The sequence below is a fragment of the Plectropomus leopardus genome, chromosome 10, assembly GCF_026936395.1.
Source record: "Plectropomus leopardus strain MGB_pleo_1.0 chromosome 10, ASM2693639v1, whole genome shotgun sequence".
NCBI classification, from domain to species: domain Eukaryota; kingdom Metazoa; phylum Chordata; class Actinopteri; order Perciformes; family Serranidae; genus Plectropomus; species Plectropomus leopardus.
In genome coordinates, this window is record NC_142185.1 from 19,066,991 (window position 1) to 19,079,840 (window position 12,850).

The following is a 12,850-nucleotide window of genomic DNA, read 5'->3' on the forward strand; positions in this document are numbered from 1 at the left end:
TAATGGCCATAATAAAGTGGATGCCTGCCGTGGAAAGGGAGTGCTGGGGAACACAGTCGCTACAGATGGAGTCACTGTGCGAGTCAAAGGCAGAGAGAAGTCAAACTGGGCAGCAGAGCAGCGGGCTCCCTGCGGCTGGAATCCGCGTCTCTACTCCTTCAAGCATCCAACTCTTTATGAAGACCATCCGCTGTGGGGAACCTGGGAAATTAAAGGATTAGATAAACCACAGAGTCCGCCGGTGAGTGTCAGCTTTTAACAAGTTTTTTTTTTTTTACCAGCAGTAAGGGAAGCTCAGTTGTGCTTAATAATCTATTCGCATCTATGCGAAAGGACGCGTAACTTCTCCAAAATGCGCGCTGCTGGACCATGTGCGTGTTTAGTTAGTGTTCATAAAGTTTAAGCTGTGTGCGCAAGATGTGGCGTTTTCTCAGAGATCCTGATTGGATGCGGTGGGCTGTGTGTGGGGTATAGCGCGTTCCTCCGTTATTTGTAACCCAGCAACTGTCCCAGTCAATGACCAGTTGAACAAATCCTATTAATGGAACTATTATTGAATCTGAGGAGCTCCGTGGAGAGCACAGACTGCAATATTCCTGGAGTCAAAGTGACTGCGGAACACTTTTATTTACCAAGAGTTTTGAGACATCTTTGATGGCAGTGATTTTGTGAAATCATGCTTCCGCGGCACATTAGCCAAACTGCCATCGGCAAACTTGTTTAACGGGATCGTCTCCTGTGTTTTTTCATATACCAGGTATGTTGACTGTGACACGCAACAGGTCCATCTGCGCAAGCGCGCCAGCACGTCCCCTCCTTCTACCTGAGAGCAGCGCACCTGGATCCAACGAGACGGAAGTTTTGTGAGAGCACAGCGCAGAAAATCTTTTTTGTCTCCGCGAAAAAGTGTATGTGGAGTTCAAGAAACAAATAGTGGATCTCTACTCGAAGCAGGATGCCATTGTTTGACATTTTTAAGAGCGATTTAAAGGACTTTTCTAACCGAAATCTGTTCAGCGACTCATGGTAAGTGTTTTTTCTCTCTGTGTGGGAATCCAGAGCAGTGGTTGCTGATTTCATGAGCTGATTTTAAATAGATGATGTGTAAATGGCAGCAGACTACTTTAAGCTCCACCAGGAACTGCTGCACACTTGATTTGTTTAGTTTTAGAGACAAAAAGGGGGGAAAACTTTAAGTAGGCTTCTCAAATATGTTAAAGGAGAACTATGCCCATTTTCAAATTGTATACATGTGATTCTTATGGTCTCAGACAGCCAAAAATATAAGTAAACATGCACAACTGTTTCCCAAATCCAAAAACTAGAGTGCTACATCTCAAATTTGTGATGTCATAGGCATATGAAATCTGGAGCTGCATAGACAATGAATTGAGATATTCCAGATCAGTGGTTCCCAACTGGTGGGTCATGGTCCAAAAGTTGGTCATGGGTCCATTCTGAAAGGGCTGCAAGTGATTCTCAAACATGTAAAGTTTGTAAAAAAAACACTATTAATTTTGAATTTTTGATACAGCTAGGGTTTTATTTTAACATGCTCTTTTCCTGCTGTTCAGCTGCTATTTATTGCCCTGTAATTAGCAGCCTATTATTTAGCCTTTAAACGTGCTGTTTCTTTGCAGCGTTTTTATGTTACTGATCTTGAATCAATAATATGCACTTCTTAGGTTGCTTAGGTGCTATTTATTTTTTATTTTTTATTTATTTTTAAGTTTTAGGTAACTGCACTTAATACTTGCAATATGTTTTTTATTACATCATGTTTTAATCCCAGGTGTTGTATACATTTTTTAAAATAAAACTGGATTTGTGGTAAGGTGTGGACCTTGAACTAATGACTAAGGAAAAAGTCTGGACCCCGTGGCTAGACCAGTTGGGAACCGCATTTCTATATGACACTGAGAGCACCCAGGGAAATGTTCTGAGTGTATGGGTACATTTTCTGTTTCAGCACTGTGAACACTACAATAGATCAGAACTAATTTGGGTATAAAAAAAAGAAAACAACTATTATGTGGCTCCACAAAATCTGGCTTTGAGGGAGAGTAGCTCATGTTCACAAATACTGATTGAATTTTCCTCAGCCATGGAAATAATAGTGGAATTCTAAATTTAGGTGATGGTTCCCTTTAATGTAGTGATATGGCAAGTAACGTGTCATTGTGTTGTATTTTTCTGAAACAAATATGCTTGTCGGTCATCATTAAACATGTGAATATATTTATTGACTACAGCTGAATTTCAGTCCAAAGCCAGCCTGCTCTCCACTCAAGAAGAATGACAGCTCTCCGCAGAGTGCTCCGAAGGCGATTGCACCCAGTTAAACTGGTGATAGTGGCCCTTGTCTTTGTGACATTTGTGTTCTTCATACAATGGGAAGTTGGGAGCCCAAGCCAGCAGGAGGACCCTTGGCTGAGGGAGATGGCAGTAAAAAGGGACGCCATGCTGGGCATGGTGATGGGAGCTGTCAATAACTTCAGGGATGTGATTCCAAAGATGCAGATCAGGGCCCCTGTGCGTCAGGGGCCGGACAGGGCAGGCAGCGTGTCCTGTCTGCCGGGTCATTACACTGCTGCAGAGCTCAGGCCGGCTCTGGAGAGGCCACCTCAGAACCTTCTTGCTCCTGGAGCAGCTGGGAAACCTTACAACACAGACTCACTGAGCCCTGAGGAGCAGAAGGAGAAGGAGAGGGGTGAAGAGAAACACTGCTTCAACCTGTACGCCAGTGACCGCATCTCCTTGAGCAGAGACCTGGGTGCAGACACAAGACCACCAGAGTATGTCAGTTTGTATAATTTTTTTTTTATAAAACTGTGCTAAATCCCTTATTTTTGCCTTATTTTTTTACTCCAAATTTGCAGTTGTGTCCTTGAGTAAAAGTGCTAACACCTCGCTGTAAAAATACTCTTTTAAAAGAAAAAGTCCTGCATTGAAAATGGTACTTAAGTATGAGTAAGTATAAAAAGGAACATGTACTTAAAATATTAAAGTCAAAGTACTGAATCCAGAAAAAATAAAGCTAATTTATTAACTGACAAATTGTTTCAGCTGTACTTTTATAAACTGGAATTTATAACAAAAATGACATATTTTATAAACTTTTCTTATGCTTTTTACGCAAAAATCTAAATTTCTAAACTAACTAAAACTTGAAGATAAATGTAGTGAGGTAAAAAGTACAGCATTTCCTTCTGGAATTTAGTAGAGTAAAAGTGTTAAGTGGCATGAGAAGAAAAGACTTAAAGTACAAGTACCTCAAATTCATTCTTAAGTATCCCACTTGAGTGAATGTGCTTAGTTACAGTCCACCACTGCAAATATGCAACAGTGCTCAAGAAGATCATTGTGTAATAATGTTTTTTTCATTTTCTAAATGATTTTGATTTAAAAACATGTAACTGCACCACCTAGTGGGTGCTAATGCAGCTTTTTTTTTACAGTACAAGAAGTACACTTCTTTTCCATGTATTGTTCCATGGATTAATGCATTGGCCCAGAATATAAGTAAAAGTCACACACTGAAAAATACCCAAATAGATCAGTGTAATATAGATGGGGTCTCAACCCACACACATTCATCATATTTGCTTTCTGCAACTGGGAAAAATCTCAGGAAGAAACCACAGAGATAATTGTTCTGACTGGGACTTTGTTTCAGCACGCCTGCCCAGTTGCTGTGGCCAGTTCAGAGAGAAGCACAGTTATGTTTGGCAAATTGCAGCACGCCTAGTGTGCCTAAATCCAAATACATGTCAGTAGATAGTCGGTACATGACACAGGCATAAAGTCTATCCATGTCCTGGATATCTTATGAGGGCGAGCTACAAAGGTTCCCCTACTTTGATATGGCAGGTATTTCAAAGGCTGCCACACATGCAGTGTTACGGCTGAAATAGACACCCCACTGGGGAGAGTCTGCAGATGTAATAACTAGACTATTGTGCCACTCAGGATTTTCTACAGGACAGTTAGATCTTTGTGCTCTTTCCCCTTCTCGCTGCAGATGTATTGAGCAAACCTTCCAACGGTGCCCCTCCTTACCGACCACCAGTGTGATAATTGTGTTTCACAATGAGGCTTGGAGCACCCTGCTGAGGACGGTGTACAGTGTCCTCCACACCTCCCCTGCCATCCTCCTGAAGGAGATCATCCTGGTGGATGATGCCAGCGTGGACGGTAAAATTCAAAAGGGCCCATCAGGACCGCCCTGCTCTTTTTTGGGTTCGATTTCATGCAGCATGTTGGGTGGGCAGCTCTTTGGTGTGCCACAAAACGTGCAGAGAAGAGCTCCTTGCTCCTTCTGTGGCCCATGAACTGGGTTACAACAGGAAGTGAGGCACTGCTCGTGAATACATTCCTGAGAGGAATTAACAGTGGTTTTGCTTAGATATGAGTCAGCATTAACTTGAACTTGTAAACAGGTCTGATGTAGGAAGGAAACATAATTCTGGAGAGGAGAGAGGTCTCAGGAAATGCAGTCCATCTGAGTATCTAAGCTCAGTTATTTTGTAGTGAACAGGCCACAGATGGAGGCCTGCTGTACAGCAGCTCGCCTGACAGCCAGCCATGTCGAAAATGAAAGAAGACTGCTTTGTCCTGTTTCATTTGTTTGAGTCTTACCTTCCAGGCTGAGGGCTGTGAATATGTATCTATTATTTAAAAGAACCGTTCAACCCCAAATCAAAAGTACATATTTTTCCTCTTGCCTGTAATGCTATTTATCAGTCTAGATTGTTTTGGTGTGAATTGCAGACTGTTGGAGATATCGTTAGAGGTGTCTGCCTCATTCTAATATAATGGAACATAATGGCACTCGGCTTGTGGTGCTCAAAGTGACACAAAAATACACTTGAAAAACTCAACAACAATGACTCTTTCCAGAAATCATGACCTGGTTACTCAAGGTAGTCCACAGGCCTTGTTGGAAGTGTGCATCTACTGCTAGCTCTACTTGCATCACTGAGCAAGCTAACATTACAGTTCAGATGAGGACGCCATTAATGTTTACAACTCATGCTGTCAGAAGCACAAACCTCTCATACATGAATAGATAAAAGCTTCTTTCTGTGCAGTAATTTGGTTGGTGGGTGTAGTTTTGTAGAGAGAATATAGTTCCTACATGAAACTGCTCACAACAAGGTATGTGGATTATGTTGAATAACCAGGTCATGATTTCTTGGAAAAAGACATCTCTGTTGAGTTTCTCAAATATATTTTTTGGCGCTTTGAGCACCACAAGCCAACTACCACCTAGTTCCATTATATTTGAGAAAAGGCAGACATCTCTATGATGGATATCGCCAACACTTAGCAACTCACACCAAAGCAATCTAGACTGATAAATAGCACTACGGGTAAGGAAAAAATATGTATGTATGATTTTGGGGGTGAACTGTCCCTTTAAGCAATACTCTAGGCTTTATGAGACTGTTTATATAAGATTGTGTACAAGATTCACTTGCATTATTTCATTATTTTTTTCTTAATGTTCTTTTCAACCTCTAAGTTTACTCTGTCTATAATAGATATCCTGTACTTTCAGATGTGTTGAAGGACGAGCTGGATGAGTATTTAAAGCGGCTGAGCATTGTTCGAGTTGTCCGCCAGCGCGAAAGGAAAGGACTCATAACCGCACGGCTGCTTGGTGCATCTGTTGCCACCGGTGACACTCTCACCTTTCTGGACGCCCACTGTTAGTCAACACCGCTGATGTTTCTCACACATTAGAACCTGTTGCATGCCAGACACACCCTTACTTACACACCCTTAGCTAAACAAGCTAATATTTGCTTGTCTTAAAATCTTTGGTTTGGCTTTTGTAAAGTTAAACCTTTACTGGTAATGGTGAAGAAAGATGTGATAATATCATTGGCGAATTGTGATACAACGGGCCCCTTGGCCTGGAAATGTAAAAGGCGCCTCTACTTCCCCTTGGGCAGGTACAACATGCTGTTGTTTCTACTCACAGAATTCAAGGGCCCAAATTGTGTAAATCATTAAATATACAGCGATCAGCCAAGCATTAAAATCAGTGGCTGATGAAGTGAATCACATGAATAATTTTATTACAATTCAATGTTCAGCTGGTAAATATTGGGTCCTGCCATTTATGTGAATGCCACGTGACATGCTCCACCCACCCAAACACCCCCTCATTGCTGCGGCACTCCCCAACACCTTTGGCAGCAGGACAATGTAACATGCCACACTGCAAAAACTGCTTACGAATGAATTGTGGAACATGACAAAGAGCTCAAGGCACCAACCTGGCCTCTAAATTCCCGAGATCCCAATCTGATTGAGCATCTTTGAGACATGCTTTTAGCTCACCTCACAAGTCACAGGACTAAACAGAGCCTCTAACACCCTGTTGGGGGGGGGTTCTTGGTCTACAATAGTGTTTGGGTGGGTTGAGCGTGTAAAGTAGCGTCCACTGGAATGCAAGGACCCAGGGCAGTGGTTTTGATGTTTTGGCTGATTCTTGTGAAGTCCTAAAAAAAACTAGTATAGATCTATACTAGTATAGAAACACTCTCTTAAGTTTTTTCTTGATGATTTCTTTAGTAAGAAATCTTCAAAGGGAATGTTTAGGCTATTACTTCAGTTTTTTTTCTTTTTGGGGGGCTACTTTTGGGTCTCTTTTATTGACATGATAATTAAGCCCTTTGACAAGAAATGTTGAGTTAATAGCAACGACTCCACGCAGAGGCTCTGGCCTGGACCTGGTTGGGCCACTCAGAAATACATTCATGGATATAATGTCTGATTTGTGTTAACAGGTGAATGCTTTAACGGATGGCTGGAGCCTCTGCTGGCCAGGATTGCAGAGAATAACACTATTGTAGTGAGCCCTGATATAACTACTATTGATCTCAATACCTTTGAGTTCATGAAACCGTCCCCTTATGGCCAGAACCACAACCGGGGAAACTTTGACTGGAGCCTTTCCTTCGGCTGGGAGAGTCTACCAGATTACGAGAAGCAAAGGAGGAAGGATGAAACGTACCCTATCAAGTAGGCAAAACTTGTGCATGAATATAAAACTTTCAATAAACTCTTGATTCTTCTGGAAATAATTAAAAATATTTTAATCACATTTCCCTATAGGACTCCCACATTTGCTGGTGGGCTCTTCTCCATCTCAAAAGAATATTTCTACCATATTGGAAGCTATGATGAAGAAATGGAAATCTGGGGCGGAGAGAATATTGAAATGTCATTTAGGGTAAGACGAGCTGTCATTCTGGATGTGCATGTGGATTTCATTCCAGTATCCAAAATGCCTGTGTAGGCGTGTCTAACTGCATGTCATTATGCAACACCCATTAACCTGCAGGTGTGGCAGTGTGGCGGGCAGCTGGAGATCATCCCTTGCTCCATTGTTGGTCATGTTTTCCGCACCAAGAGCCCCCACACCTTTCCCAAGGGGACACAAGTGATCGCTCGTAACCAGGTTCGGCTGGCAGAGGTCTGGATGGATGACTACAAGGAGATCTTTTACCGCCGTAACCAGCAAGCTGCGCAGATGGCTAAAGATGTATGTAGTGCTTCTGACACTAATCCTGTGTATCTATCCCATGATCCTCTCAAATGCAAGAATGCTCTGCAGCATTATCTTTCACTTCTGCTTCTCATGGACATATTTAAGTGTTTTTTAAAACCACTCATTATCCCACCCCTTAAGACAAATTTGAGCAAATCCACTTCCTGTCTGTGAATTACAACCTGCATTAAGTCTCTCTATTGTAATTCTCAATGCATAAATTATGTAGAAATGAAACACATTCTTTGAAACAGAGAGCCATAGATTAGCCTTTTGGGGCTGAAGCTGTTAACGAACAGAGAAAAACGAGGCCTGAAGGAAGTCAGCTCCTGTAAATGACACAGGCTCTCAGCGTTTCCCAACATGTGGTCCCGTAGGTGCCATAAACACTTCCCTCAGGGCTGTAGCTCACAGAGCAGGCCGGCCCTCTCCCGCTGGCTTCAAACAGACACGCTGTCGTCAACAGCTTTAAGGAATCCACTATAGTAGCTATCAGTGTGCTCTAGTGTGAGCAGCATCCTCGTCATTATAGTAAGTGCTCTCATTACTCAAGAGCGTAAGGTGCCTGCAAATCCTTTTAAATGTGCTGCTACGCTTCCGTTTAAGAGGAAGCTGCGATCTTACACTTGTCTGTGGTTAATTTGTTCAACAAAGGAGTCATTAGAGCACCGGAACAAAGTCATTGATTTTAGAAAAGTAAAGTGATAAAATAGAGAAGCCAAGGTGAAATAGTCTTATTTTCTGTTATTTGCTTTTTGTGATGGGGTTGCAGTTCTGTTGCATCTCTTTGTGGTCATTTTGAGTCTCTTCTCAGTCGGTATGTGTCTCTTCGAGTGACATTTTGTAGATGAAGGCCAGAGGGTCCCCTGACACTTTGGGCCCCTGAGCCTGTGCCCAGTAGGTCCGTTCAGTAATCCGTCCATGATTTTAGTTGTGAAGGTTTTGGTTACTCTTGATCCTCCCTGGCGCTTTTTTTCTACATAAACAAGGTCTATTTTGATGTTTTTTAAAGTGCCCTGGCACCTTATTTACACTGAAAGTACAAAAAAAAATCCATGTGTGAATCAATTCATTTTTGTTGTGAATTCGTAAAAGGTCGGCCCCTGACTGTGGGCAAGAATTGGCCCGTGTGCTGTAAATTGAGTATCAGTGTAGTATATCCTTACAGAGCCAGTATCTGTGCTGTAGGCTCTTGTTGGTCCAATAGCAACTCACAAAGCATTTTAGTTGTGAATGTCTTGTTTTTTTGTGCTTGTGTTGTCTTGCATACCTTGAGCTCTCTATAATTCAGTGCAGTGTGAATGGCAACCTTTAAAGAAATATTTGAAGAAAAACTGACCTTTTCAACATGTAAACAACACTTTACATTAATCTGGAAAACTGCTGCAGCCTTTGCTAAGTGGACTCATTCTATACCTGACAGTTTTGATTTAGAGATCTCACAATAGCGATAAAGAGTAGAAAGAGCTTATATGAAGTCCAGACAGAGCATCATTGCTTTGGAGCTCAGCCTTGCAATCGGATGCCTGCAGTGTGTTAACGATGGATGTTTAGGAACTGCTTTGTTTTAACAGAGGGCCTTTGGAGAGATCTCCAAACGCTTGGACCTCCGTGCGCGGCTGCAGTGCAAGAGCTTCTCGTGGTATTTGAAGAACGTTTATCCAGAAGCCTTCATCCCTGATCTCAACCCACTCCACTTTGGCTCAGTAAGCTCACACACCCCACCAACAGCTCTCCCCTTTCCAAACCTCAGAGCTCTGTCTAGCCACTGTGGGTTTCCACTTGGGATCTCCAGAGGGTACTGAGCAGTTCCAATTTGACACCACTGAAAGCACTCCAGAGACTAAAGTTGTTTGAACAGCTTGCACTGGATGTTGGTTTTTCATTTTGTTTCCTCTCACTGCTCTCCCCTTCCCTCCTCCTCCTGTGTAGGTGAAAAATGTCGGCAAAGACTCATGTCTGGATGTTGGGGAGAACAATGAGGGAGGGAAACAGCTGATCATGTACCCATGTCACGGACTCGGAGGAAACCAGGTCAGTCCAAGAATATACCAAAAAAATCTAATTCACAGTTATCACATATGTTGATGGCATTTCTTCCTTTGCTGCAGTACTTTGAGTTCTCCACACATGGCGAGATTAGACACAATATTCAGAAGGAGCTGTGTTTGCACGGGGCAGAGGGGACTTTGAAGCTGGAGGACTGCCAGTATAAAGGCGGGAAGACATTTACAGGAGTGGAGCAAAAATGGGAGCTGAAGGATGTGAGTTCTTGTATTTTCTGTACACTGATTTTGTGAGTTTAGATACTTTTGTTATCTTTTTAGGAAAGTTATAGTTTTCTCTTCTCTTTGTATAGAACCAGTTGTTCTACATGCCGGGATTGGACAAGTGTCTGAGTGCCCGTCACGAGCATCCCTCTCTGGCCATTTGCAACCCTTTGGACAGATACCAGCTCTGGTCCTTCGTCTGAGTCTGCAAACTTTACAAAATAGCCACTTGTATGCATAGGCATACTAGGACATGAGTGTACTAAACTGTATGCAGTTAACATGCAGTGCTTTTTAGATTAATGACGTTGAGTTTTAATTTATTTTTATACATGGACGAACTGAACTGCTGCTGCTGGGAGGTTTGGACTTTGGGAGAAACCACAGCGTGCCACTGCTGGAAGGAAGTGTTGAACCAATGCTCCCAATCAGACTGTGAACTGAGATTCTTGGAACAGTGAAGATGCACTGTGCCGACAAGTGCCTCCGTTGTGTTTGAGATGTGTTCACAGCTCCAAGTCAATGCAACCAACACATGCAGTATTAGGTATGTAAAGCTAAACACTGAACAGTTTCCAATAAGACACGTGAATCCAAAACACACATAAAAAATACACTCAGTGGTTTATATTATAAATAAGGGGTTCGAGCTGGACACAAAATCCAAAATGTTACACACCAAAGAGATACGAAGTGAAAACAACCTGACACATTCAAGTATGATATGCATTGTGCCCTTTTTTAAAAGAACTTTAAAAAAGAAAAAAATTTGCTACCGTCCAGTGCCTTAGATTTTGTACTAGGTGGGTGGGTGAAGTGGTGGAGGGATTAGTGGTTGTGTGGGGGGTTTGATACAGTTTTTTGTGGATGCAGTGTAATGGCTTTTAAAATGTTTTAATCAAAAGGGTCTTCAGAACAGGATACACTTTAATTAAATTATTTCCTTACAGTTTTTTCTTTTTGAGTTTTCAAACTCGAAGACCAGAAAACTTTTGCAAAACAAAGACTTTCTAATTTCTCTACATTCAGTGATCAGTTTATTAGGTCCACCTAACAAAAACTAATGTAGTCTAATGCAACAACCATGCGATAAAGTTCCCTTTCAGAAAGGTTATAATGTGGTTCTGTTAAATTATTTTGCATCATGTATACTGAGGTGTTCCTGGGGTTATGGCGATATGGAGAAAAACATATATTACAATATTTTTTGATCAAATGCCTAAATAGCTATATTGCAAGGATATTGTAGCATTGACTATTCATATTTTTTTTTAATAAATATTCATCAGTACTTTGGATATAATGATAAAGTTGGTAAAAGCAAATAATAGAACAGCAAGAGCAGTCTGGTAAGCTTAGAATATTACATCATTTTACTGTAATGCAGCATTTAAAACCAGGAAAAGAAAAGACCTACAATATTACTTTACCCAAAATATTAGACTAAATTGGGGCTTATATTAATAACAATTAATAACAATATCATATCGATACATTTCCCAGCATTAGGTGTTTCTAATATTATGTCCAACCCATTTATATTAATGTTGTTGAATAACAGATACACCTATCAGTACAATGCAATTAATCCCAATGGCACCAAAATGATCATAAACTTGAATGGACACCTCTCTAAATCATTTCAAACTAAATCTGAGCATTATAGCCCTCGTGAAGGTAAGATGTACTACATGACTCTTCCTTTAGACTGCATTAGTTTTAGCCTGGTGTACCAAATAAACCAATATTTGTATAGATGGATATAGATATCAAGCATAAAGTATGATTATTTGAACACCAGTTTAGTTCTGCATTGTAAGAGACTAAGCTGGCCCTAAACAAGAATTACATAAAAGTAGTTTGCTAATCAGGGATCAGTGAAAATTGTGTTATTATTAATGACTGAAATACATTTTTATTTGACCTACAGTCAATGCTTTACCCCAACATTCATGTCAAAAGTCGAAACTGATTTTTAAGATTAATCATCCTCCTGTTTTTAATTCTAGTGATGTTTAAGTTTATTATTTAAAATTTAATGCTTTGGTGTTTATCAAAAGGGAATTTTTAACGTGAACTGATGCACCGAAGGAATTCTGTCTGAAAATCTCCCTCTATGTTGAAACTGGAGTCTGCTAATGACTCTCTGGTGCAGGCACTAGTGTTAAGACAGCTGTGGAATATTGTACATCACATTAAGTTTGAGGCCAGGGTGAGGAACTGATCGAATGTGCGCATTTGCCAAGATGGAAACGGTCTAGATTTGCCTTGGTATTAGGAAGTCTTATTTTTAGGTCAATAAATTCAGTTGGTTAGAACTGAGAGCAACTTTGTGTCATTTCTCCAAGTGATCAGCAGAGGGCGTGTCGCTATAAGAAATCACTGAACTGTACAATGTTGACTAGCAATTTTAGCAATTTTAATTTAATTTATTTCAAAACCATGTTAAAAATGAAACAACTGCAAATGAAATTGCCTCTATCTACAGCTGGAAAACCAAAAACACATAAAAAAGTACCATTTTGTGCAAAATGTTTGCATTTCACAGAATAAGAAATTAAATAAATCAGGCACATGAAAGCTTTACAACTCACAACCAGCATGAAACAAAAAAGACAATTTTAAGATAGTGAAGCAATTTACTTAATACAGACTTTTAGTAAACCACAATAAATACACATTTCAATATATCATTCATAAGAAATACTGGAAAATAAAACCCAACACAGGATTCTTAAGTGGATGCAGCGTCATTGTATCTAGCCTCCTCACACTGAATGCTTTGGCACAATTAATCTGTACTATAGGCCGTGTTGATGATTGCCTGAAAGCAGTCTGTACACTTCTTTTGTCCCACCGAGGTGTCAGGAGATGTCACAGCTACTTGACTGTCACACAGAACCACCAAAGTCAAAGTTTGGACAGATATTTGCAAGCCTGAAAGAGGGACAACTATCTGTATTCATGCAGGAGCAGACAGCTCAAGGTAAAGAATGTATTACAGTATTCACTAAATTAT

The 12,850-nt window shown here is 40.8% G+C and overlaps 1 protein-coding gene across 1 annotated transcript; it reads left to right on the forward strand.

Annotated features, from left to right (window-relative positions):
• The first annotated feature begins 88 nt into the window (after positions 1 to 88).
• Positions 89 to 12,149, forward strand: galnt3 (UDP-N-acetyl-alpha-D-galactosamine:polypeptide N-acetylgalactosaminyltransferase 3 (GalNAc-T3)). The gene is made up of 12 exons (XM_042494247.2): positions 89 to 241; positions 758 to 1,026; positions 2,253 to 2,795; positions 4,022 to 4,194; positions 5,561 to 5,710; positions 6,798 to 7,032; positions 7,126 to 7,243; positions 7,355 to 7,555; positions 9,136 to 9,267; positions 9,494 to 9,595; positions 9,673 to 9,825; positions 9,921 to 12,149. Exons 3-12 carry the CDS (start codon positions 2,296 to 2,298, stop codon positions 10,032 to 10,034), a joined length of 1,878 nt encoding a protein of 625 aa, XP_042350181.1. The 5' UTR covers positions 89 to 241; positions 758 to 1,026; positions 2,253 to 2,295; the 3' UTR covers positions 10,035 to 12,149.
• Positions 12,150 to 12,850: the final 701 nt, after the last annotated feature.